At 38.4% G+C, this 24,498-nt stretch overlaps 2 protein-coding genes across 4 annotated transcripts in view; one reads left to right on the top strand and one right to left on the bottom strand.

Annotated features, from left to right (window-relative positions):
• Nucleotides 1–24,498, bottom strand: part of ABHD18 (abhydrolase domain containing 18) — a 66,162-nt gene that overhangs the window by 39,487 nt on the left and 2,177 nt on the right. Inside the window, exon 3 of the mRNA XM_036239858.1 lies at nt 23,022–23,255. The gene's annotated coding sequence lies outside the window, so the exon portion shown is untranslated. The remainder of the gene's footprint in view (nt 1–23,021; nt 23,256–24,498) is intronic.
• MFSD8 (major facilitator superfamily domain containing 8) lies at nt 25–24,186 on the top strand. Of its 3 annotated transcripts, XM_036239852.1 has the most exons (12): nt 27–123; nt 2,211–2,302; nt 3,966–4,009; nt 7,933–8,173; nt 8,936–9,049; nt 11,786–11,930; nt 12,840–12,895; nt 14,423–14,531; nt 18,273–18,407; nt 21,994–22,097; nt 22,184–22,431; nt 23,782–24,182. In XM_036239852.1, exons 1-12 carry the CDS (start codon nt 59–61, stop codon nt 23,995–23,997), a joined length of 1,569 nt encoding a protein of 522 aa, XP_036095745.1. In that variant the 5' UTR covers nt 27–58; the 3' UTR covers nt 23,998–24,182. The 3 variants fall into 3 exon arrangements, with proteins under 3 accessions (XP_036095746.1, XP_036095745.1, XP_036095747.1); XM_036239853.1 differs by lacking the exon at nt 8,936–9,049 and having other exon boundaries at nt 25–123; nt 23,782–24,186; XM_036239854.1 differs by lacking the exons at nt 27–123; nt 3,966–4,009 and having other exon boundaries at nt 2,217–2,302; nt 23,782–24,178.

The following is a 24,498-nucleotide window of genomic DNA, read 5'->3' on the forward strand; positions in this document are numbered from 1 at the left end:
TGGGAAGGAGCACGAGGTGTCGCGAGAGTTAGCCTCTCCTCTTCGCGGTGCAGTCACTATGGCGGGCCGGGGGATCCCGGCTGAGCAGGAGCCGCTGTTAGGAGACCGCCCACCCGGAAGCAGGTGAGCGGATGTGGGGGAAGGCCCCCTAACCTTCCTGCGCCAGTGGGACCGGCGTTAGCCAGGCGGGGCGGAAGAAGGGGTGCCAGGGCGGCGGGAGCCGGCCGCCGGTGGCGCGAGACCGGAAGTTGGTCTCCCACGGCTGAGAAAGAAGGAGGCGGTCGGTGAGCCTGCGGGTTCCGGTGAAGGCGTCTGGGAAAGTCAGACCGCCCCCCGGAGCCTTCTGCAGCGGGCCTCGCGCGGAGCCGAACACCGCACGTTCCGCACAAACTGCTAGATGATGGTGGTGGTGCTTGGAAAGAACGCTCTCACCATCGCTCTCATTGCCCGAGTCTGCGTTAGCAAGTGAACCCGCCTGAAGTGGGTTCACCTTTGTCCTGTGCCAAATATATAAATACAGACTGGTTTATTTAATTTTTTTTTTTTTTTTTTTTTAGCCTTGGAGAGATGAAGTGTATTTTGACCCTTGTAATTCTGATTCTTTTGCTCCTACTTTGTGGACAGTCATTCAGAATTGTTAGTTTGTCTCTTACTGTGCAATGATGTATTTTTGCCTTTAGGAAAACGGAGTTAAGTACCATTTTATTTGACACATAGAATATCGAGTAAATTAATACAGTGAAAGCTGTCTACCGCAACTTTTGCTTCTTTGGCTCTTTTAAGCGCCACACCTTATTTGAACCACTTTGTTTGAAACTCTTTGGAAAATGTATTTCTCTAGTCCCTGATTTACTAGACAATATATGTAAGGCATTTTTACCATGAGATTACAGTTAATATCAATGCTGAAATAATGTTTTAATGGAGGGATGTTCTCAGCCTGTTGAGACATTTTGGACTATTTGCTTCTATACTAATTTGTTATATACTGCTATACTTTTAAAGTTTTATGTCTGAGTCTTTAGTTTTTGCTTATTCTGTTCTTGGCAGACTGTCCCTCATCGTGTTTTTTGTTATCTGTTTGTTATTTGTTGCTCTCAGCAATGGTCTCCCATTTATTTTGGTACTTCTACTTTGGTGCCAGTTGGAAAACCATATATAAGCTCGATAGAATCGTGTGTATTTACAACATGGGAGTTTGATTAAGGCCTAAAGATCTCTTCATTTTTATGTAACGCATATATAGTGTGAAGCACTTCATGTGTACGTTGTATCAGGAACTGACTTAATATACCTGGCACATAGTAGATCTTACCTTTCTCTTCTTCCTTCCCTCTACCACTTCCAGTCGCATCACATTTGAAAAATAAAGTTTCTTTTTTTGAAGACTAATTTGAGTCTAAAGTATATTTTAGAAAATAATCTTGGAACATCAGAAAATATTTTGTCTGTTTTGCTTGTCTAATTATTTGGAAACATAATTCTCATATTAAGGTAAATTTGTTAATTCCTTATGCATATGTGAAAATGTAATGAATACACATACTGATGTACATCACCCGACAGAGGGAAGATGTCTGGTTAATATTCTTGCCCTTTAGTCCAGATCACAGGCGTATATGAAAAGCGTATATGAGGGCGTATCTGGAGGGGTCTTGGTCTCTCTGTGGCCCATTATTAGAATCTTTGTTAGAGCAAAGGCAAGTGAAGTGTTCCAGATCTCAGGCTAAGAACGTCTTAGGTCATATCAAACCTTCCTGGTGTCACTTCTACATGAATTTTGCCAAAATTACCCAGCCAAAATAGCTTCCTGCAGCAAAGTTAATTTGCTATCATCAAGTAGAGCACGTCATAATGATGACACTAACGATCTTTAAATAGTAGGTATATATCCCACCTATGGGAGATCTAATCAATGTAGCTACTTTATTTGATTTATTTTGATAAACTTTAATCATTTTGTCAGTTTAACAAATTTGAACACTATTAAATAATACATTTTTACAATGATGGATAAATACAACCCATGGAAATTCAAAGAACTAATGCTTATAAATAAATGGATCAGCACAGCAAAAACCAATATTAGCAGATTGTACCTCTGTCATATAATTTTTATGACTTTAGGACAGAGAAAGTAAAAGTGTGGAACAGAAAGATTTGCCTATAATGAGATAACTTTGTACTACTTCTTTCTTCTTTACACCTAGAGAATGGAATATTATAGAGACTCAGGAGCATTATAAGAGCCGATGGAGATCTATTAGGATTCTGTATCTTACTATGTTTCTCAGCAGTGTAGGTAAGTATTAGAAGTTACGTAATTTTAGAAATTCACTTTTATTGTGGTAAAACCACATAACTTAAAATTTACCATCTTGATCAGAGGTGTTAATTATATGTACATGGTTGTGTAACCCATATCCAGAGTTTTTTCATCTTGCGAAACTGAAACTCTTTACCCTATTAACAACAACTCATTTCCACATCCTCCCAGCCCCTAGCAACTACTATTCTACTTTCGGTGTCTATGAGTTTGACTGTTCTAGAGGGTGGCAGGATAGGCTAAAGGACCCAGGGTTTCTTTTTGAGCTCACTAAAATATTTTAAAGTGGACTTTGGTGATGGTTTCACATATTTGTGGTTATGCTAAAAACCATTGAATTGTATATTTTAAATGTGTAAATTGTATGGTATGTAAATTATATCTTAATAAAGCTTTAAAAAAAACAAAACTTTATGCCCTGGCTGGTTTGGCTCAGCGGTTAGAGCGTTGGCCTGCGGTCCCGAGAGACCCGGGTTCCGTTCCCGCTAAGGGCGCGTACCTCGGTTGCAGTTTGTACCTGGCCCTGGATGGGTCGTGCGGGTGGCAGCCACTCTATGTGTCCCTTTCACATCGATGTTTCTCTCTCTCTCTCTCTCTCTCTCTCTCTCTCTCTCTCTCCCTCCCTCCCTCCCACTCTATCTGAACAAAAAAATGGAAAAATGTCCTCAGGTAGGGATAAAAAAAAAAAAAAGACTTTATAAAATATTGATTGTATGTGCCTAACATTTAAAATTGACAAATAGCACTGGAGTTTATTATCATTACAGTTCTCAATCAATAAAGCCTACACAGAAATAATGAATTTTCTTTTAAGGTATGGCCATCTTTGAAGCATCCTGGTTCTTTTTTTTTTTTTTCCTTTTAAGGTTTTTAAAATGGCCCTGGCCAGTTTGGCTCAGCGGTTAGAGCGTTGGCCTGCGGTCTGGAGAGACCCGGGTTTGGTCCCCACTAAGGGCACGTACCTCCTTTGCAGTTTGTCCCTGGCCCTGGTTGGGTCATGTGGGTGGCAGCCACTGGATGTGTCCCTTTCACGTTGATGTTTCTCTCCCTCTGTCTCCTTCCCACTCTGTCTGAACAAAATATCAAAAAATGTCTTCAGGTGAGGATAAAAAAAAAAAAAAAAGATTTTTTAAATTAATTTCTAGAGAGAGACGACAATGTGAGAGCAGAACATTGAGATCGGCTGCCTCATGCACGCCCCCTACTGGGAATCGAACCGGCAACCTTTTGGTGCATAGATGATGCCAAACCAACTGCCACACTGGCCAGGGCAGTATCCTGGTTGTTTATAACCACTGCCCCCTTTATATAATCATTTTATTTCTTCCTAGTCTTCCCTACAATTAATTATCTCTCCCACACAACACAGATTAGAAGTCTAGCACTTCCTCTATAACAAAATGGTCTTTCCTCCATTCATTTCTGCTATAAAAACTTAAAGTTTTCAATAATTTCCATTGATAAAAGGCTTGTGAGTAAGGAAAAATAGGTACTTGGCTTTTATTATATTAATATTTGTGGGCATAAAGTTGTAAATTAAGAATTATATTTTAAAATCGATGCTGTAGTTTAAAAAATGTATTTATAAATAGTAATGGAATTACTGTAAGTATACATAACAGAGTTTACCTCTTTACAGGATTTTCTATTGTGGTAATGTCAATATGGCCCTATCTCCAAAAGGTTTGTACACTTTATTCTTCTCTGAAGTAGCTTTAGTAGTATTAACTCTTATGTGGTTAAAACTTTTCTAGTCTCTTTGATATTCTATGATTTAATTTTTACCAGAATAACTCGAGATAATCATTGCTCAATAGAAGCTTCTGCGTAAAGCAGTCATGTGCTTTATTGTACACACCGGAACACCAGGACTGAAAGCGCTGTACCAGGAAAACGTGATCGTACCTGGGCATTCCCAGGCACGTGCACTTTTGCATCCTATCAGTACCCCCTCCCTAAAAAACAAAACAAAACCTGGCCAAGTGGCTTGGTTGGTTAGAGCGTCATCCCAATACACCAAGGTTGAGTGTTCAATCCCTGGTCAGGACACACGTGTGAGAATCAACCAGGAAGTGCATAAATAAGTGAAACAACAAATCGATGTCTCTCTCTCCCTCCTTCCTCTCTTTCTAAAATCAACCAGTAAATAAAATTTTTTAAAAATTATTGCCCATGATACTAAAAACTATTTACCTGCAGAGTTAAAACAATGTTTAACAATTCTGCAGCAGCATCTTTACTAAAAATTGATTTCCATGTGTCACAGCTCTTGATCTGTATGGTCCCTGTATCTAGTGTAATTTAACCTCAAACTTCTCAAAAGAAGATATTTTGCAACAATTAGGTCTACTCAGCCCAGTATGTTGAATTTTGAAAAGGTTCACTCATATCTCTAGATATTTGAAAGCTCTTCAAAGATAAATGTATTGATTACATGAACTTATAACTAGACCTTTAGCAATACAGATATAACATTTTCACCAAAAAAAATTTAATTTTATCAAATTATTTCATAATAAAATTAGGAGGTCGCTGTGTGCCAGGCACAGTACTAAACTTTTACTACCTAAATCATCTTTTGATCTTCATAACAGCCCTGTGAAGTGGCTCTCATCATTCTGTTTGACAGTTGAAGAAACTTAGCCCCAGAGAAGTTAGGTAGCTTGCCCAGGGTCATACAGCTAAAAATGGCAGAGCCAACCCTATCTGAAACCAAAACGTGACTCTTAACCACAGTACTATAAATTGAATACGCAATCATCTATAAGTAAATTATTGAGGAGGCTTAGAACACCTCTATTCATATCTCAGTTCCCATAGCAGAACATTGAGATTTCTAGAACTTTGGCTTTGTTGATTTATTAATATGTTTAGAGAACAATGTCTTGAAATACAATACTATGCACTTTGTATTTTGTTTTTTTTAGAGGAGCCATAGATCCAGCTTTCACTGAAGTGCAAAACCACACATGTTCACAGATGATAACCAGACATTATAAGTGGTTACATGTTTAAAAGTAAATGTGTGGGTGTGGGGGAGAGAGAGAGAAAGAAGAGACGACCCATGGACATACATACACACAGACACAGATAGACAGACATGCACGATAGGGGGATGTTGCCACTCCAAACTGAAGAGATCCTGGAAGACACGTTTTAAAGGCCTGCAGAAGTCAGTCATCTGAAGGCAAAGGGGGGCCAAGGGGTAGGAGATTGGGAAGGGATTGCTGGCAATAGAGGACCATGTGCCGAGGCTGGGAGGCGAAAGAGGTGGCTCATTTTGGAAACTTCAAACAGTTCTACTTGGCTAGAAGGTAGAAAAGGGGGAAGAGAGTTGCTGAGAGATGAAGTTAGAGAGGGAGACAGTGGCCAGCTTGTGAGTTAGGTTTTATCCTGAAAATATGATAGAGATCATCAGAGGTGACCAAAAATGAGATGCTGTTATTATTGTAACAGAGAAAAACACATGAGTGCAGGTAACAGGTCAGTTACTGAAGTAACACCTTCTGTTGTTACTTTCCTGTTAGGATTCTAGCAAATTCCAGTTTTCCAGTCAATGTGAAGAATAGTACCCAACTGAAATAAAAATTTCCAGTGGTCTCCAGAAAATGTTAGTGCCATCCACAAGAGTCAGCTCAGTTCTGTCCATGAAATGGAAACTCGATTATGATCCATCGACATACTGAGAGGACACTTTTATCCTTTTGCTTTCAAGTCACTACATATTTAACATTAAAATCGAGTTTTCATTGCTGTTTGGAAAATTAACTTTAAAATTTATACGACATAAAATTATTTTATATTTTAAGAGAGAGAAGAAAAGGAGCTAAAGGTAATACAGATAGAAAATAAAAATCAGAGTACCTAAAATAAGAGATTTTTATGGTTGCCACAGGGGAGGGGAGCTGGGTGGTTGGGTAAAAAAAAAGTAAAGGGATTAAGAAATTCAGATTGGTAGTTACAAAACAGTCATGGGGATGTAAAGTACAGTATAGGGAATATAGTCAATAATATTGTAATAACTATGTATGGTGCCAGGTGGGTACTTGAAATATTGGAGAGATCACTTTGCAAAGTATGTAATTTTCTAGCCACTATGCCGTACACCTGAAACCAATACAACATAATATTGAATATAAACTGCAATTGATCGGGTAAAAAAGGAAAAACATCTGTGACAAAAAAAAAACCAAAACATTAAATGCCTAGTGAGCTGAGAAAAATATTTTTAAGGCTAGAACTTCAAATATTATGTATCATTATCCTTACTCTTGTTTCTAACCCCCCACCCCCAAATTATACCTAAATATTTCCATTTTAAGCTGTTTAAAAATATCTTTAGAAAAAGCCATGGTTTTTCTTTTGTTCTGCCACTTAACCAATATATGTTAAAACATATTTCCTAAAGTTTAGTGGTTCTTATTTTTCCAAATTACTATATAGCCTACCATATTTTTAAAAACTATTCCATAGTCCCTTTCATAAGTTAATTTTTTAATTGTCTGAAGGTACTGCATTTTGTGAATGTTAGTCCCTTTGTTCTCCCCTCAACGCTCATCATGATATATAAACCCCTCTTTTTTTTTTTTTTAATCCTCACCCGAGGACATTTTTCCATTTTTTGTTCAGATAGAGCGGGAGGGAGAGAGAGGGAGCGAGAGAGAGAGAGAAACATCGATGTGAAGGGACACATCGAATGGCTGCCACCCGCAAGACCAACCAGGGCCGGGGACAAACTGCAACTGAGGTACGTGCCCTTAGCGGGAACCGAACCCGGGTCCCTCCGGACTGCAGGCCGATGCTCCAACCGCTGAGCCAAACCGGCCAGGGCATATAAGCCCCTCATGAAGAAGTCAAATCCTGAATTGTCTGTTGAAAGGGAGAATTAGTAATAGGGTTAGTGAGAGAACTACCTTTCAGCCTTTGTGTTTTTATTGTCTTCTTTAAGCATTTGACTATTTTGCCCAGTATGAAAACAATGATTTACAGTGCTAATGGTTGTTTAGCTTATAGAATAACATAATCCTACTTATAAGAATCAAAGAATGGCCCTGTCCGGTTTGGCTCAGCGGTTAGAGCATCGGTCCGCGGTCTAGAGAGACCCGGGTTCGGTTCCTGCTAAGGGCACATGCTTTGGTTGCAGTTTGTCCCGGGCCCTGGTTGGGGTTGTGCAGGAGGTAGCCACTCGATGTGTCCCTTTCACGTGGATGTTTTCTCTCTCTCTCTCCCTCCTACTCTATCTGAATAAAAAGAGAAAAATATCCTCGGGTGAGGAAAAAAAACAAAATGAATTAAAGAATGGCATATTTTTATGATGTTAATGTGATTATCTCTTTAACAAGATTTTTATGAACCAGATATTTCCATAATCATTCCAAAACATGAAGTTTCCCAAGCATTTGTCCTTGTGTATAATGAATTGTTAGCACATTTAAATGCAATGTCAGAAATCTGAATCACTATAAATAATAGTGCTACAAAACTTATATTAGTTCAAATTGTTTTTATTTTTCTAAATAAATATTACATGGTCAGAAAAATGCATTTATATTTTACATTTGACTTTTGAATAATAATTCTTAAGTCATTGTACTTTTTTTTTGCAGATTGATAAGACAGCTGATACAAGTTTTTTGGGATGGGTTATTGCTTCGTTTAGCCTTGGCCAAATGGTAGCTTCACCTGTATTTGGCTTCTGGTCTAATTATAGACCGAGAAAAGAACCTCTCATTGTCTCCATCTTCATTTCGGTGGCAGCCAACTGCCTCTATGCATATGTGCACGTCCCAGCTTCTCACAATAAATACTACATGTTGGTTGCTCGTGGATTGGTGGGATTTGGAGCAGGTAATATGCATGTATGTGTGTATGTGTGGTTGTGTCAAATTCACATTCATCCTGACATTTATGGCCTAATCTCACCTGGTGTTGCCCCTTCTTGGTTTCGTATCCTACGGTTCAACATACAGGTGTGTGATTGCAAACAGAGATACCTTCCTATCATTTTGCCTCCTCTCATGATGTTCCTATTACTTATAATTTCTCTTCTGTTCCTGGCATTCTTCATCCTTCAAGATTTAGTTCAAGTTTCCTATCTTCCGTGAACTTTCTTAGGCTACCCTGCCCCTTATTATATGCTGTTTTTATCTTGTATCACCAGCCAGACAGTACATTTTTTATAATTAGAGACAATTTGATTTTTTAAAAATATTCCGTGGCCCCTAGCAAAGTCTCCTATACATAATAAGTGCTCAGTAAATTTTTGAGTTCAATCATTAGTGGATTTCTTTCTCAATATCTTATATTGTAGGTCTAAGCATGCAGTTTGTGACATCTTTTAAAAACAGTTGTAGCAACTGTTGCATGCCATTCACCCAGTGCTTTCTCAGTATTTACCATTTCTATAATGCCATTTTTATTCATTTACATTTAACTTTTCATATTGCTGAAAGTAATATTTTCTATTAATTGATGCATTTGCTCAATACACATGCTTTGTATGATCATTAATAAGGAGTGACTATACTATAGATTACTCTTTCCTCTGTATAAACTTAATCAGAATTCTATGAACTGGAGGGTATTTTCTCTCACTGTGTCTCTTCTCAGGGAATGTGGCAGTTGTCAGGTCATACATTGCTGGCGCCACTACCCTCCAGGAGAGGACGAGCTCCATGGCAGACACCAGTGCGTGCCAAGCGTTAGGGTTTATTCTAGGCCCAGGTAGGTGTTTGTCTTTCACTTATAATTACTTGAATTTGAATTGGGAAAACTTTTGAGGTTCAAATGTTAAATTAGCCCTGGCCAGTTTGCTCAGTGGTTAGAGCGTTGGCCTGCAGTCCAGAGAGACCCGGGTTCGGTTCCCACTAAGGGCACGTACCTCGGTTGCAGTTTGTCCCCGGCCCTGGTTGGGTGGTGCGGGAGGCAGCCACTCAATGTGTCCCTTCACGTCAGTGTTTCTTTCTCTCTCTCTCTCTTCCTCTCTTTCCCTCCCACTCTATCTGAACAAAAAATGGAAAAATGTCCTCGGGTGAAGATAAAAAAACAAAACAAAAAACAAATGTTAAATGAAATCTAAGTATTCACCTTCATAGCTGAAGGGAAAGGGAGGGAAACTAATATTTTTGGATCCACCAATCAGACCAGGCTCTTTACAGGGTGGGGCAAACGTAGGTGTACATTTGTGAGTACTCGAATCAGAGTTTATTCTTGTATTGTTACTTATTATTGTTTTATTTTCCATATGAACAACTGTAAACCTACTTTTGCTCCACCCTGTATATATGTTAACTTCTATCCTCTGAGTTAAGTGATATTAGTTTCTTTTTATAGATTAGGGCACCAAAGCATAAAGAATCTAATTATCCAAGGTCAGCCAGATAATAAATAGGAAATCTGAGGTTCACACCAAACTCTCTCTGACTCCAAAGTATATGTTCTGTGAAATATTTATTTAGCTTGACCTTGCTACAAGAGTTTTCTTTTTTCTCCTATTTATTAGAAAGAATAAGTTTTGACTTGAAGGATTTAAGGAAAGTCATAGGAGGTTCTTTTCCCTTTTGCCCTTTACCCATATCTTTAAGACTTTTCTAAGGTTGAAGAAAATGAATTTTATTTTATTCATTTTTATTTTTTTGTTAATCCTTCCCTGAGCTTATTTTTCCAATGTTTTTTTAGATAGAGTAGAAGGGAGGGAAGGAGAGAGAGGAAACATCAATTCGAAAGAGACACATCGATTGGTTGCCTCCTGCACGACCCTGATTGGGGTCAGGGATTGAACCTGTAACCCAGGCACTTGCTCTTGACTGGGAATTGAACCCGAGACCCTTCAGTTCGAGGATTGACACTTTAACTGCTGAGCCAAACCGGTCAGGGCAAGAAAATGAATTTTAAAAAGACTTAGTATTTTCTTCCTCTTCCAAAGCTTCCATCCTTTAGCCAAGTATAAAAAAAACTGTAACGGCCCTGGTCAGTTTGGCCCAGCAGTTAGAGCGCTGGCCTGTAGACCGATGAGTTGCGGGTTTGATTCAGGTCAAGGGCATGTACCTCGATTGCAGTTCGATCCCTGGTGAGGCTTGTGCATGTTTCTCTTTCGCATCGATGTTTCTCTGTCTCTCTCCTTTCCACTCTATCTGATGATCAATGGAAAAAAATATATCTTCAGGTGAGGATTGATAAAAAAAGAAATTGTAATATTTAATACCCCCCCAAGGCCAATTAATTTTTACTGAATTGAGAAATTAGTAATTTTTATGCCTAGAATAACACTGAAACAATATAATTGGCTCATGCATTGAAAATTGAAACTGCAAATGTAATTAGTTTGAATCCCACCCAGTTTACTTCATCAACAGGCCACACTCACCCCAGTTTCCATTACTTCTATTTAACCATGAACAAGCTCAACAGATCAGAATCTAATTCAGCATCCACCAATGTCTGATATTTTATTTTAGCATTAAGTAAAATACAGAATATTTTATTTATATTTATAGAATATTCTACAAAGGTAGAAGTTGGATGTACTGCCATAAAATACATAAGGGCATAGTCCAGGTCTTCTTAATTTACTACTCTACCCTCATTATCTAGCACAGTACCTAGTATACACGTAGGTTCTTAGTCAGTACTTTGACCACCTAAAGCATATTTTAAAGCATATTTTAAAGATGGTCTCATCTAAACATTTTGTATTATAGATGAGTAAATGCAGGCCTGAAAAGATTAGATGACTCTCCTGATAATAACCACTTCGACAAGCACTAACAGTTAGTGAGTACGTGCTAGACACTGTTCTAAGTGCTCCAGGTGGAGTATCTTACTTAGTCCTCACCATAAAATTACATGTACATTTTTGGAAAAGCCAGATACAGAATCTAAATCAAGAGAGCAAATCAGTATTCTTCCAATCTGATTTTTGCCTCAAAGCAAGATTTCAAATATTAAATACATATAATTTAAATACCACATACACAGTAATATTTTAAAATATTTACTTAAAATGCGACACTGTCTCTCTTATAATGAAACTTACAAATGGTTTATGTAAGAAACTGTATAGTTTATATTTTTTATGGAGATGTTTTTTAAAAAATGAAGTTACTGACAAGTTGCTTTAGATATAATCCTTTGTGAATTATTGTACATCAGTGTTTCTCAAACTTTTTTTCATTATTGACCCTCTTAAGAACCTTTTTAGATATTTTTTCCTAATCACTTCACCCCATGAAATTCTAACACCACAGCTATACTGTATATTGTTTATGTACCGTTGCTGTATATAGAAAGAGTAGATGTTTTGCCTCCTCATCCAGAACCAGTTTTCCTCCCTCTCTTGAGATGCGTGATGCAGATGAATGATTCCATGTTACTTCCGATTTTGTGGTAAATGTCTTTCACATTTTTTTAGTTTGTTTCTCCCATATAATGATTCATCTGTGTACATTTTATTTTAATAAGTTTTTCAGACCTGTTTTGCACTCATTGGAGAAAAGGGCGTGACATGGGAGACAATACAGCTTCAGATAAACATGTATACAGCACCCGTTCTCCTTGGCGCCTTCCTGGGAGTTTTAAATATTATTCTGATCCTTATTATATTAAGGTAATTAGATAGAAATGATAAAACTGCTTTTGTAGATTGTGAAATTAAATAAGCATTATCATTGTTGGAGGATAATTATTCCTGTAAAGCCTTTATTTGGTATTTGATGTCTATAATTGCGTTCTTATTTTTTGATTACCTAATGCACGTACATGTAACTAAAAAAATAGACAATCTGATAAATGAGAACACATTTAAGGTCTCTGAAGAGTCAAGGTTTGGTCTTGATTGACTAATTGTAGGTATGTTGATTAATGATTAGTATCAACTTTAAATGCAAAAGTTACTTCAGATATATCTCTTATCTTTTATATATTAGAAGAAATTTTATAAAACTACAGAAATTTGGTTACTTTATATTTCTTTAGAGTACTTTAACCAACAGTCCAAAAACATTTATAACTACTGTTTAAAATAACTGCAGATGCCCAGCCCGTGTGACTCAGTGGATTGAGCATCGTCCCATGGATTGAGAGGTCCCGGTTCAATTCCTGGTCAGGGCACATGAGTGGGTTGTGGGCTCGATCCCCAGTAGGGGGCGTGCTGGAGGCAGCCCATCTGTCTCACATTGATGTTTCTGTCTCCTTTTTTCTCTCTCTAAAAACTCAATAAAGACATATTAAAAAATAATAATAAATTTTTAAAAATCACAGAACTTCAAATACTGATCACATATGCTTTTGGATGAATTTGTGTCCCCCCCCCCATTTTATATGATGATAAGAATCATGACTAGTATCTTTAACAATTTTTTTTATTGTATCTCATTGCTAATAGTTTTATAACTCATAAGCCAGTAAAAGAAAATGTATCAGAATGTGAAAGATATAAGGCCAGTAATAAATTTAAATGACTTGTCTATTATACTAAGCCTTTCATGGATACAGTATTTATATTTTTCTTTTTAAGAGAACATCGTGTGGATGACTCAGGACGACAGTGTAAAAGTGTTAATTTTGAAGAAGGTACTATTAACCTGTTTGATAAATTACTATAACATTATCAAAGTGTTTCTAATGATTCCGTTGGTATTTACTTGGATTTTGCTTCTGAGGACAATACAAGGGGTGACTGAGAGAAGACCTTCGAAGTTGAAAGTTACCCAAATTGATTTTTAAAAAAAAAGGCATACCAACATCAGTTATTAGGTTCATGATTGCCAGGGTTAAGACCATTGCGAAAAATCACTTGTCTTGTTTTCAAAGAGTGAATATTTTATAGTTTTCTTTGTGTGATTAGAAAGGGAGGTCACTACCCTATGTTGAGTATTCGAGGTGCTTGCTTAATTTCCCCAAGTATAGCAGACTATTTCAAAATCTCATATATAATCAGAGAAGGAACTCTTTCTCAGAAATGCTGAGAAATAAAGGCAGGTACCATTATGAAAAAATTGTAGAAACTACTGTGTTTTAGGAAAGTCCCTGCCTGCCCCCGGCGCTGCTGCACATGCATTAGACAGCACAAATGAAGTCATCCTCGTATTACTTACCTGGTTCACCCAGAGTACAACAGCATGACAGATGTATCTAAGATCTGTGTGGCTTCACACTTCTCAGTTATATCAGGCATATTTAGTTTGTACTAAGTGTGTAGCTTAACTACTCTCACTTTGTCCTCCTAATTTAGAAAAACCATCTTAACTTGGTAGTTCTCTGCAAAATATATTTCTTTGCAAAAATATAACATAAGGACTGGTAATAACATAAGGATATTTACTAATACTGATTTCACATACCATTGAATTTCAAAATAAAATACATATTCATTGCCCTGGCTGGTGTGGCTCCATGGTTAGTGTCAGCCCTTGTACTGAAGGGTCTCAGGTTCCATTCACGGTCAAGGGCATGTATCTGGGTTGCAGGTTTGATCTCGACCCTGGTCTGCGCATACGCAGGAGGCAACCAATAGATGTGTTTCTCTCATATCGACGTTTCTGTTTCTCGCTCTCTCCCCCTCTAAAAATCAATGGGAAAAAAATATCCTTGGGTGAGGATTAACCAAAAAAAAAAATATATATATATATATATATATATATATATATTTTTTTTTTTTCATTGAAGTGCATCATAGAACTGAGAATGATTTAATAAAATATTTTAGGTCTTCATGAAATCCTCATAAATTTAAGATTTGGGTAAGATAGAAAAAAAACCCTGCAACTGAAATTTAAAGCAGATGTATTTAGTATGAGATCATTTTATAGAATTCTGTATAATACATTCCTCTTTTGGATTGAGACACCAACTAGACAATCAGAGTATCTCTTGTAGATGACAGAACTGAAGTGTATTTCCTGGGAAGAAAAGTTACTTTACTTTTAAATGCCATGTAAAAGTTATTTCTATTACATAAATTGTTCCTTTTAAATTGCTTTGAAGCCTAAAAATGATTTTAAATGTTAAGTCATGAAATTTGCTACATATAATGTCCACTTTGTGTGATGATAAAAATAACACATGTAGGTAATATAATTTTTCTCCTGTTCACTACAGCAAATACAGATGAAGTTCAGGTTCCCCAGGGAAGTATCGATCAAGTTGCTGTTGTGACTACCAATGTTCTGTTTTTCGTGGTCCTATTTATCTTTGCCCTTTTTGAAACGTAAGTTTTATTCTGTTTTCATCTACATCAGATTATGTAAACAAGTTGTATTTCTTAATGCATTATTAATCAAGCACATAGATGTTCTCAACAACTTTATGTAAGACACATTTTTCTTTTCTTTTTTATTTTTTTGTTATCCTCACCTGAGGACATTTTTTTATTTTTGTTCAGATACAGTGGGAGGGAGAGAGAGAAACATTGACGTGAAAGGGACACATCAAGTGGCTGCCTCCTGCATGACCCCAACTGGGGCCGGGGACAAACTGCAACCGAGGTACGTGCCCCTAGCGGGAACCGAACCCAGGTCTCTCTGGACCATGGGCTGATGCTCTAACTGCTGAGCCAAACTGGCCAGGGCCATTTTTCTTGTCATGATGAAAATGTTTTGTTTATAAATTTAAATATAGTTAATTTGGTCTGCAATCATACCACCATGTCTTACTTCCTTTTAAAGAAATGTTTCAATAGCGTTTCTCCCTTTCTTCTGAGTTTTATGATAAATACAATTATAAAACTTTCTCATCATTACACTTTAAGCTACATAACTCCCTGCATATGTAGATGGGTTTCAGCCTGGTAATTTCAACTCTTTTAAAGCCCTGATCCCAATAAAAAGCCTAGTAAGATACATGACAAAATCTCTTCCTTGTGTAGGCTTCGTGACCTTATCAAATGGCTTTAAAAAAAATGCCTTTCCATTGTAAAAATAGTGTGTGTGTGTGTGTGTGTGTGTGTGTGTGTATATATATGTGTGTATATGTATTTTTTTTCCTCACCCGAGGACATTTTTTTGCATTTATCTTGAGATAGAGCAGGAGGGAGAGAGGGAGGAAGAGAGAGAGAAACATCGATGTGAGAGAGACACGTGCCCTTAGTGGGAACTGAACCTGGGACTCTCTGGTTGGCGGGCTGACGCTCTAACTGCTGAGCCAAACCGGCCAAGGCAAAATAGTATATTCTTGTAAATATTCCAAACACTACAATTGTATTTCCACACTTACTCCTTTACTTGGAGGTAATCACTGCTAATAGTTCAGTGTGTTTTTTCAAACAATTTTTTCTAGAAAATTAAAAGTATGGGAGAGGGGGTGTGTATATATTAAACTAACAGAATATGTGATATCATTTGCTTAGTCCATTATCAGTACAGTGTAACATTTTTATGCCAGTCCATGTGGATTTTCTTAATTAAAAAAATTTTTAAATTATTGAGATATGAAAGTTTCAGCTCATCTGATTTTTTGAACATTTTAAAAATTATAAAATACACATAACACAATTTACCATCTTAACTGATTTCAACTGTACAGTTAGTTCAGTGACATTAAGTACATTCAGTGTTGTGCAGCCATCACCACTATCCACTTCCAAACCCTTTTCATGATTACAAACAGAAGCTCTGCACCCATTAAACAGTAAGGCTCCACTTCCACTCACGTGGCCCTTGGAACCTCTGTTCTACTTGCTATGAATTTGCCTATTCCAGGTACCTCATATAAGTGGAATGATACAACATTTGTCCTTTAGTGTCTTGCTTGTTCACTTAGCATGATGTTTTCAGGGTTCATCCATGTTGTAGCATGTGTCAGAATTTCGTTCTGAACAATATTCCATTGTATGAATATACCAGTGTTGTTTATCCATTCATCTGTCAGTGTACATTTGGGTTATTCCCACCTTTTGGCTATTGTGGATACGCCGCGAGGAACACTGGTGTCCTGGTGTCTGTCTGAGCCCCTGCTTTCAGTTGCTTTGGGTTTTATCCAGAAGTGGAACTGCCGGGTCATATGGTAATTCTGTGTTTAACTTATTGAGAAACCACCAAAGTATACTCCACATCAGCTCATCTGATTTTAAATTTTAAAAACGGTAATATAGCCCTGGCCGGTTTGGCTCAGCGGTTAGAGCGTCGGCCTGCGGTCCATAGAGATCCGGGTTCAGTTCCCGCTAAGGGCATGTACCTCGGTTGCAGTTTGTCCCCGGCCCTGGTTGGTCGTGCGGGTGGCAGCCACTCGATGTCTCCCTTTCACATCGATGTTTCTCTCTCTCTCTCTCTTCCTCTCTCTCCCTCCCACTCTATCTAAATTAAAAATGGAAAAATGTCCTCGGGTGAGGATAAAAAAAATGGTAATATGGCCCTGACCGGTATGGCTCAGTTGGTTGAGCATCATCCCATGCACTGAGAGGTCACTGGTTCTATTTCCAGGAGCAGGGCATGTACACGGGTTTTGGGCTCAGTCCTCAGTCAGGGGTGTGCAGGAGGCAGCCAGATAGATGTCTCTCTCTCATAGATGTTTCATTCTCTCTTTCCCTCTCTTTCTAAAAAAAAAGAAATCAATGAAAATATTTTTTAAAAGGGTAATATGCTCTTTTCTCTAAAAAAGGAATGAATAGTTTAAATATATTTCAATTCCATTTTGTAGCTAGTTAACAGAAGGAGATAGAAAGTAGGAAAAGAAGACTGCAAGGAAGAAGACAGTCATGTAAAGGAAGAGACACGTAGAGAGGGACAGGGTGAAAAGTACAGGGTGTCCCAAAAAATGTATATACAAAAAACATGTAATTATAAAATTACTTTTATAATTTGTTAAAACACATTTCATTTTCAAAATGTAATAGAACCTACAGAGACCCTATATACATTTTTGGGGGACACCCTGTATATACATTCAAAGTTAGGGATGAAAGAGACTGAGGAAGAACAAAGAAATCCCAGAAGATTCTAATAAACTAATAATAGTAACATTATATCATTGAAAAAAGACCAATTTATACCATGATTATTGAGTTATGTTAGAATGGTGAGTTTTGTTTTTTTTATTTTCCTGTTTTTCTAATTTTTTGCAATGTGGATATATTACTTTAGACTTAAATGTTAAAAAATAAAAACAACCCTAGCCGGTTTAGCTCAGCAGTTGGAGCGTTGGCCCACAGACCAATGAGTTGCGGGTTCGATTCTGGTCAAGGGCATATACCTCAGTTGCGGTTCATCCCTGGCCCTAGTCAGGTCTTGTGGGAGGCAGCCATTCGATGTGTCTCTCTCACATTGATGTTTCTCCAGCCACCTTCCTCTCTCCCTCCCTCCTGCTCTATCTGATGATTAATGGAAAAATATCCTCGAGTTAGGATTAAAAAAATAAAATTAAAAAGTAAAAACACAGCCCTGGCTGTGTCGCTCAGTTAGTTGGAGTGTTGTCCTGTACATAGAAGACTGTAGGTTTGATCCCTGGGCATGTACAGGAGGCAGCCAGTTGATGTTTCTCTCTCACATCTCTCTCTCCCCTCGAATAATCAATTTAAAAAAAAATCATACCCTCAGGTGATTAAAAAATAATAATAAAATAAAATATAAAAACAAAAACACCTAAACTTAGCTTGTACACGTAAGATCAAAATGTGCTAAAAGTGCCCTGGCTGGGTAGTTCAGTGGGTTAGAGCATCATCATGATAGGCCAAGGTTGCAGGTTTGATCTTCAGTCAGGGCACATAAAAGAATCAACCATTGAATGTGTGAGTAAGTGGAATAACAAATCAATATTTCTGTCTCTCTCAAATCAATTTTTAAAAAGTGCTAAAAATGTGTTAAAATTTTTGTTTGTATAGATCTGATGTTATTGTTAAAAGGGATACAAATTCTTCAATGTCGATAGCATTATTAAAGCTTTTATATCAACTTTAATGGTAACAATGACAATGACCTTAAATAAAATAAGAATAATTTTTTGTTTGTTTTCTCAGCATCCTCACTCCGTTAACAATGGATATGTATGCCTGGACTCGAGAACAAGCTGTATTATATGATGGAATAATACTTGCTGCTCTTGGAGTTGAGGCCGTTATTATTTTTATGGGAGTTAAATTACTTTCCAAAAAGTAAGTTATATGTCTTTGGTTTTGTTCCAAGGCTGTATTTTAAAAGTGAAACATGAAACAGTTAACAATGTAAATGAATGTGGAAGTAAAATAATTTAAAGCTTTGCTCTCTTGCCCTGGCCAGCTGCCCAGTGGTTAGAGCATTGGCCCACAGACTGAGGGGTCAAGGATTTGATTCCCAGTCAAGGGCACGTACCTGTGTTGCAGGTTTGATCCCCAGCTCCGGTCTGGGTCGTGCAAGAGGTAACCCATTGATGTGTCTCTCGCACATAGATGTTTCTTTCTCTCTTTCCCTCCCTCCCTCCCAGCCATTCTATCTAAAAATCAATGGGAAAATATCCTCAAGTGAGGATTAACAACAGCAAACAAACAAACAAAAAAAGCTTTTCTCTCTTTATGTATTAATTTTAGTCCTTGAACTTTTGAAAACAGATTTAAAGTGTATTAAAGGAGCATGATATTTTTATACTATATAGCATACTCTTTAGTAAAGCAAGATATTTACAAGGTGAATAATTGCCTTCTAATGTAGTGTTTGTGTATTATGTTTTACATACAGTATTTCTCAAAGTGTGTTTCTTTTTTTTTTTAAACATTCTTTTTTGTGACACAAGTATTATTTATTTTATTTTATTTTATTTTAAATCCTCACCCGAGGTTGTTTTTCCATTTATCTTCAATTAAAGTTGGAGGGAGGGAGAGAGAGAGAAACCTAGATGTGAGAGAGACCCATTGATTGGTTGCCTTCCACATGGACGAACTGCAACAGAGGTATGTGCCCTTGACTGGAATCGAACCCGAGACTCTTTGGTCTGCAAGCCGCTGAGCCAAACCGGATAGGGCTCTAAAAGTGTATCTCATAAAACATCATTCTGCTGCATGGTAACATATGCTATACAATGAAAGTGATTCAATGGTTCATTCTGAAATTCTGGTTAAAATTACCGAACTTCTTTACTCTAAAACTTCTAAATCTTCAACATATACACATCACCATTGTGACAAATATAGCGTGTTCTAAAAGTCATTTGTCACTTTGATCACAGAACACTTAAAAAAGGATTTTGTAAAGGACAACTGTAAAGAACAGAGTTTAGGGGAAATGCTTGTATAAAATTAAGTTCATTCCTATAGTCTGGGGTGGGACATTAGTAGATGAATTTAGACAATTCTAATAATTTAATTATTCCTATAATACATTAATACTTTAGAACTTAATAGTTCTAAAATCAGTGAACAAATATTGAGTCACTGTGTAGGGTTAGGTGCTGTGGGGTTACTACGAAGATTCCGTTTGTTTGTTTGTTTATTTATTTAATCCTCACCCGAGGACATTTTTCCATTTTTTGTTCAGATAGAGTGGGAGGGAGAGAGAGAGAGAAACATCGATGTGAAGGGACACATTGAGTGGCTGCCACCCGCACAACCAACCAGGGCCGGGGACAAACCGCAACCGAGGTACATGCCCTTAGCGGGAACCGAACCCAGGTCTCTCCGGACCGCAGGCCAACGCTCCAACAGCTGAGCCAAACTGGCCAGGACAGATTCCTTTAAAAAATATATATATATGTTTCTATTGATATTTTAGGGAGAAGAGGAAGGGAGAGATGGAAACATCGATGTGAGAGAGTAACATCAATCAGCTGCCTCCTGCATGACCCCTACTGGGGATTGAGCCTGCAACCCAAGCATGTGCCCTGACCAGAAATCAAACTGAGGCCTCTCAGTTCATGGGATGACGCTCAGTCCACTGAACCCCACTGGCTGGGCCCATGAAGATTCTTGTAGAGCCAAGTAGAGGGTCAGGATACAGATCTACACATAGACACAGATTAATATTCAAAGTTAAATAACAGTAAGTGCATTACATCTTGCTACAGAAGTAGATCAGTCCTGCTAATCAATTGTCCAATTCCAAGCGTTCAGAGAGCTAGTATTTTACTGCGGAAAAGCCAATACAAAGGTGAAGGCAGGTAGTGATAAGTATGTGAAGAGAAGAGGCAGGTGGGGCTGGGAGGGAAGGGAAGGGAAGGGAAGGGACGGAGTGCCTGAGGAAGCGTGCTCGAGGTCACAGAGCAGCCTGCCGCAGCCTGGTCTCCTTCCCCAGAAGACTGACCTTCGTGTGTGTAAGGAACAGGTAGGAAGGCAGTTTGGCCTGAGCAGAACGAGGGAAATATGGTAGATAGGGTTGGGAAGATGTGAGGCCTTGGAGGTACTCTGAGAGTGATGGGAAGGGTTTGGGTTTGTTTCAAGAAGCCTTTGCCCTTGTTTGTATATTTCACTTTTTATTATGGAGAATTTCTAACATAGACAAAGGTGTGGAGAGCATCATGTGTTGAATCTGTAACATCCATTACCCAGCTTCAACAATGATAAACAGCTGGGTAATCTTGATTCGTCTGTACTTCCACCTACTCCACATTCCCTATCCCCTTCACCTGGATTCTTTTGAAGTCGATCCCAGACATTATATCATGTCTGACATAAATATTTCAGTATGTATCTCTAAAAGTTAATAATGACATTATTACATCTAAAAAAATTAAGTGAGCCTGGCCGGTGTGGCTCAGTGCTTGAGCGTTGACCCATGGCATCAAGAGGTCGCCAGTTCGATTCCCAGTCAGGGCACATCCCCAGGTTGTGGGCCCAGTCCTCAGGGGGGGCATGCAGGAGGCAGTCAATTGATGTTCTCTATTCCCTAGATCCATTAATCCATTAGTAGATCATTGCAAAATGCTGATATTTTAATTCTATCATTCCTTTATTTATTTGCTGGAGTATTTTCTATAAAGAGAAACTTCCTGTCACCAACTATTTGGTTAGTCTGAAGTACAGGCTGTGTAGGGAAAACAGGGTGATTCTTTTATTTTATTAGCTGACTTTTTTTTTTAAATCCTCACCTGAGGATGTTTTTCCATTTATCTTCAGATAGAGAGGGAAGAGGAGAGAAAGGGAGAGAGAGAGGAACATTGATATGAGAGAGATATATCGACTGGTTGCCTCCCACACAACCTCGACCAGGGCCAGGGATGAACCGCAACCAAGGTATATGCCCTTGACCAGAAGGGAACCCGCAACTCTTTGGTCTGCGGGGTGACGCTCTAACCACTGAGCAACACCAGCCAGGGCATGATTATCTGACTTTTAAAATAAAGAATTGGTTCCCGAATATCCTCTAAAAGTGACCAAGAATATTTTATTTTAATAGAGTATGAATTCATAGATGATAACATTTGAATGTGTTTCAGTCCACTGTCATTTCTTTTTGGTGTTCACACTGTCATGTATTGGGCCAGCTTCTTCCAATTGGCTCTGAGTCCTTTTATCATGACCTAGAAGTCACTGGTAGCTTTTGTGCTCTCTGCCATGACCAGATGTCCAGGCCCAGTGTACACATTTTCTGTCCCAGACCTGAAATAAGCCAGTTTTTAGAGGAGTCCTGGTTCCTCTTAGTGGGAAATTATATTTAGCATTCATATTAATTGGTATATCAATAAAAGTATAAAAATATTATTTTATTTATAGTTTTTGAAATTATAAAAGCAGTGAAATTATGTTACAATACCATGTTTCTGTTCCCTAACAGGATTGGCGAGCGTGCTATTCTGCTGGGAGGACTCGTCATTGTATGGGCTGGCTTCTTTATCTTGTTACCTTGGGGAAATCAATATCCCAAGATACAGTGGGAAGGTATAGCCACACATAATTCTATAGTGATAGTCTGTTATTCATCTAATATTAATAAGTAATGCACTGTAGTCATTTTGTTTTTACAGATTTACATAACAATTCAATCCCTAATACCACATTTGGGGAAATTATTACTACTCTTTGGAGGTCTCCAAGAGAAAATCACAGCGAAGAACCAACTGGCTGCCCAGTTGGACAAGCCTGGTGCCTCTACACCCCTGTGGTCCACCTGGCCCAGTTCCTCACGTCAGCTGTGCTCATTGGAATCGGCTACCCATCCTGCAATGTTATGTCCTATACAATATATTCAAAAATTCTGGGACCGAAACCCCAGGTGAGTCAGTCACCCCGGCACTGCAGCTGTGTGGTGTGCTTGTCAGCACTGACGCTCTGTGCTACCGTTCTCAGTTTTCACGTAAGCCGATGGGGGAGATTTTATCATATTCAGCATTTTGAATAAAAAAAAAATCCCACAACTTTTTAAAAGTACTTATTAGACTTGTATGTTGAAACTGAACAAAAAGCACTCTAAAAACTCAAATATCTCTTGAATTCAGCGATTATGAGCTCAAAATTATTTTCATAGAAAAAATATCTGAAGCATAAAGTTCTGAAACTCATTCTTAAACTAGGCAGCAGTTGGGAAACCAAAATTGATAGGCAGATGTCAATCTAGGCTTCATTTCATTTGGCCCTACGGACAGCTACTAAAGGATGAAAACACCATAGTCCTAAAAGTGTGCAGCAGCTATGTACATTTTAAAATTAGTTTTTATATAAGAATTTCCATCTTCATTATATAAAAATTTAAAAAATATAGAAGCAAAATGGAGAAAAATATCAGGGATAATTACATTTTTTTTTTTTTTTTTAGCAGCTGCTTACCATTTCATTAGGTAAATATCCCGTAGTGAATTCACTTACCCCACCACTGACTGACAGCTGGGAGTTCCCAGGGCGGGGCTGTGCGCGCGGCGCTGCCCCGCCTCCCAGGGCGGACTGCCTGGACCACACACAGTAGCTGCAGGGCGATGCGGTGCGGTGGTTAGTGGCACAGCGATTCCCGCAGACCTGGCCTCAGACTCTCCTTAGAGTGACTTGAATTTTCTGAGCTTCAGCTTCCACATTTGTTAAATGGAGACAATTCCAGTCCTGGGCCTGTGTGAACATTGGAAACATCTGTAAAGAGCCCAACAAGTGTGTGGAAGATAGCAAGTAAAAAATACGTTAGCCTTAAAAGGTAGTTAATACTTTCTACTGTTCTAGGGCTTCACCAGATATCAAATTTGTTCCTTTCTACTGCTTTTACTTTTCCTAACCTGACTCAAATAATTCTATTGTTCATTATTTGCTTTATTTATAGAGAGGCATTTTATATTTTATTTACACATCAAAGATGGGGAAGTGAGCCCTGTGAGTTTCGCACAGTTTGGTTAGTAGCATCACTCATTTTTTTTTTTTAACTGATTTTTAGAGGGAGAGGGAGCGACAGAAACATCGATTGGCTGTCTCCTGCACGCCCACACTGGGCATCAAGCCTGTAACCTGGGCATGTGCCCCGACCAGGAATAGAACGTGCAACCTCTTGGTGCAGGGGATGAAACTCAACCAGCTGGGTAGCACTCTTGTTTTTAAAATAACTAAACCTGATATCAATCTGCTTCTCCCCCTCCCCACCTCACAGGGCGTGTACATGGGCTGGTTAACAGCTTCTGGAAGTGCAGCGCGGATTCTTGGACCCGTGTTCATCAGCCAGGTGTATACTTCCTGGGGCCCACGATGGGCATTCAGCCTTGTGTGTGGAACAGTGGTGCTCACCGTCACACTCCTGGGAGTGACTTACAGAAGACTGGTTGCTTTCTCTGTGAGGCATGGAGGGATTCAGGAGTCACCTGGCTAGCTGCCTCTGGGGTGCAGAGGACCTGCCGTGTGGGACTTCTTTACTAATGCTCTGCCAGGCGATTGCTGTGAGTCCGTTTCCAAAAGCCAGGCTTTGGGTGTTGTGTATTTTGAATAGCAAGAACATAGATTGAGTTAACACAGGGAATTCTGTAACTGAATAGTAAGAAAATACAAAAAATCATTCTGGATCATAATTTCTTTATCTGAAAAGAGAAATATTCCTTTTTTTTTTTTTGGTGCGGGAACCGAACCCAGGACTCTGGTCCGCAGGCCGACACGCTAACTGCTGAGCCAAACCGGCCAGGGCTGAAAAGAGAAATATTCTTCATGCAACACCTTTTTTGGATTGATAAATTCACGAGTGAATGAACAATGGTCTATAAATGTGAAATTGTATTTTTATTTAAACTGCAGAGAATATTTATGCAGTGAAACCATAGTAGAGTTTTGTAAGAATTACCTATAACAGAATGAAACGATATAAATAGTTTACTGGGGG

This window comes from Molossus molossus, unplaced genomic scaffold, assembly GCF_014108415.1.
Source record: "Molossus molossus isolate mMolMol1 unplaced genomic scaffold, mMolMol1.p scaffold_m16_p_4, whole genome shotgun sequence".
Taxonomy (NCBI): domain Eukaryota; kingdom Metazoa; phylum Chordata; class Mammalia; order Chiroptera; family Molossidae; genus Molossus; species Molossus molossus.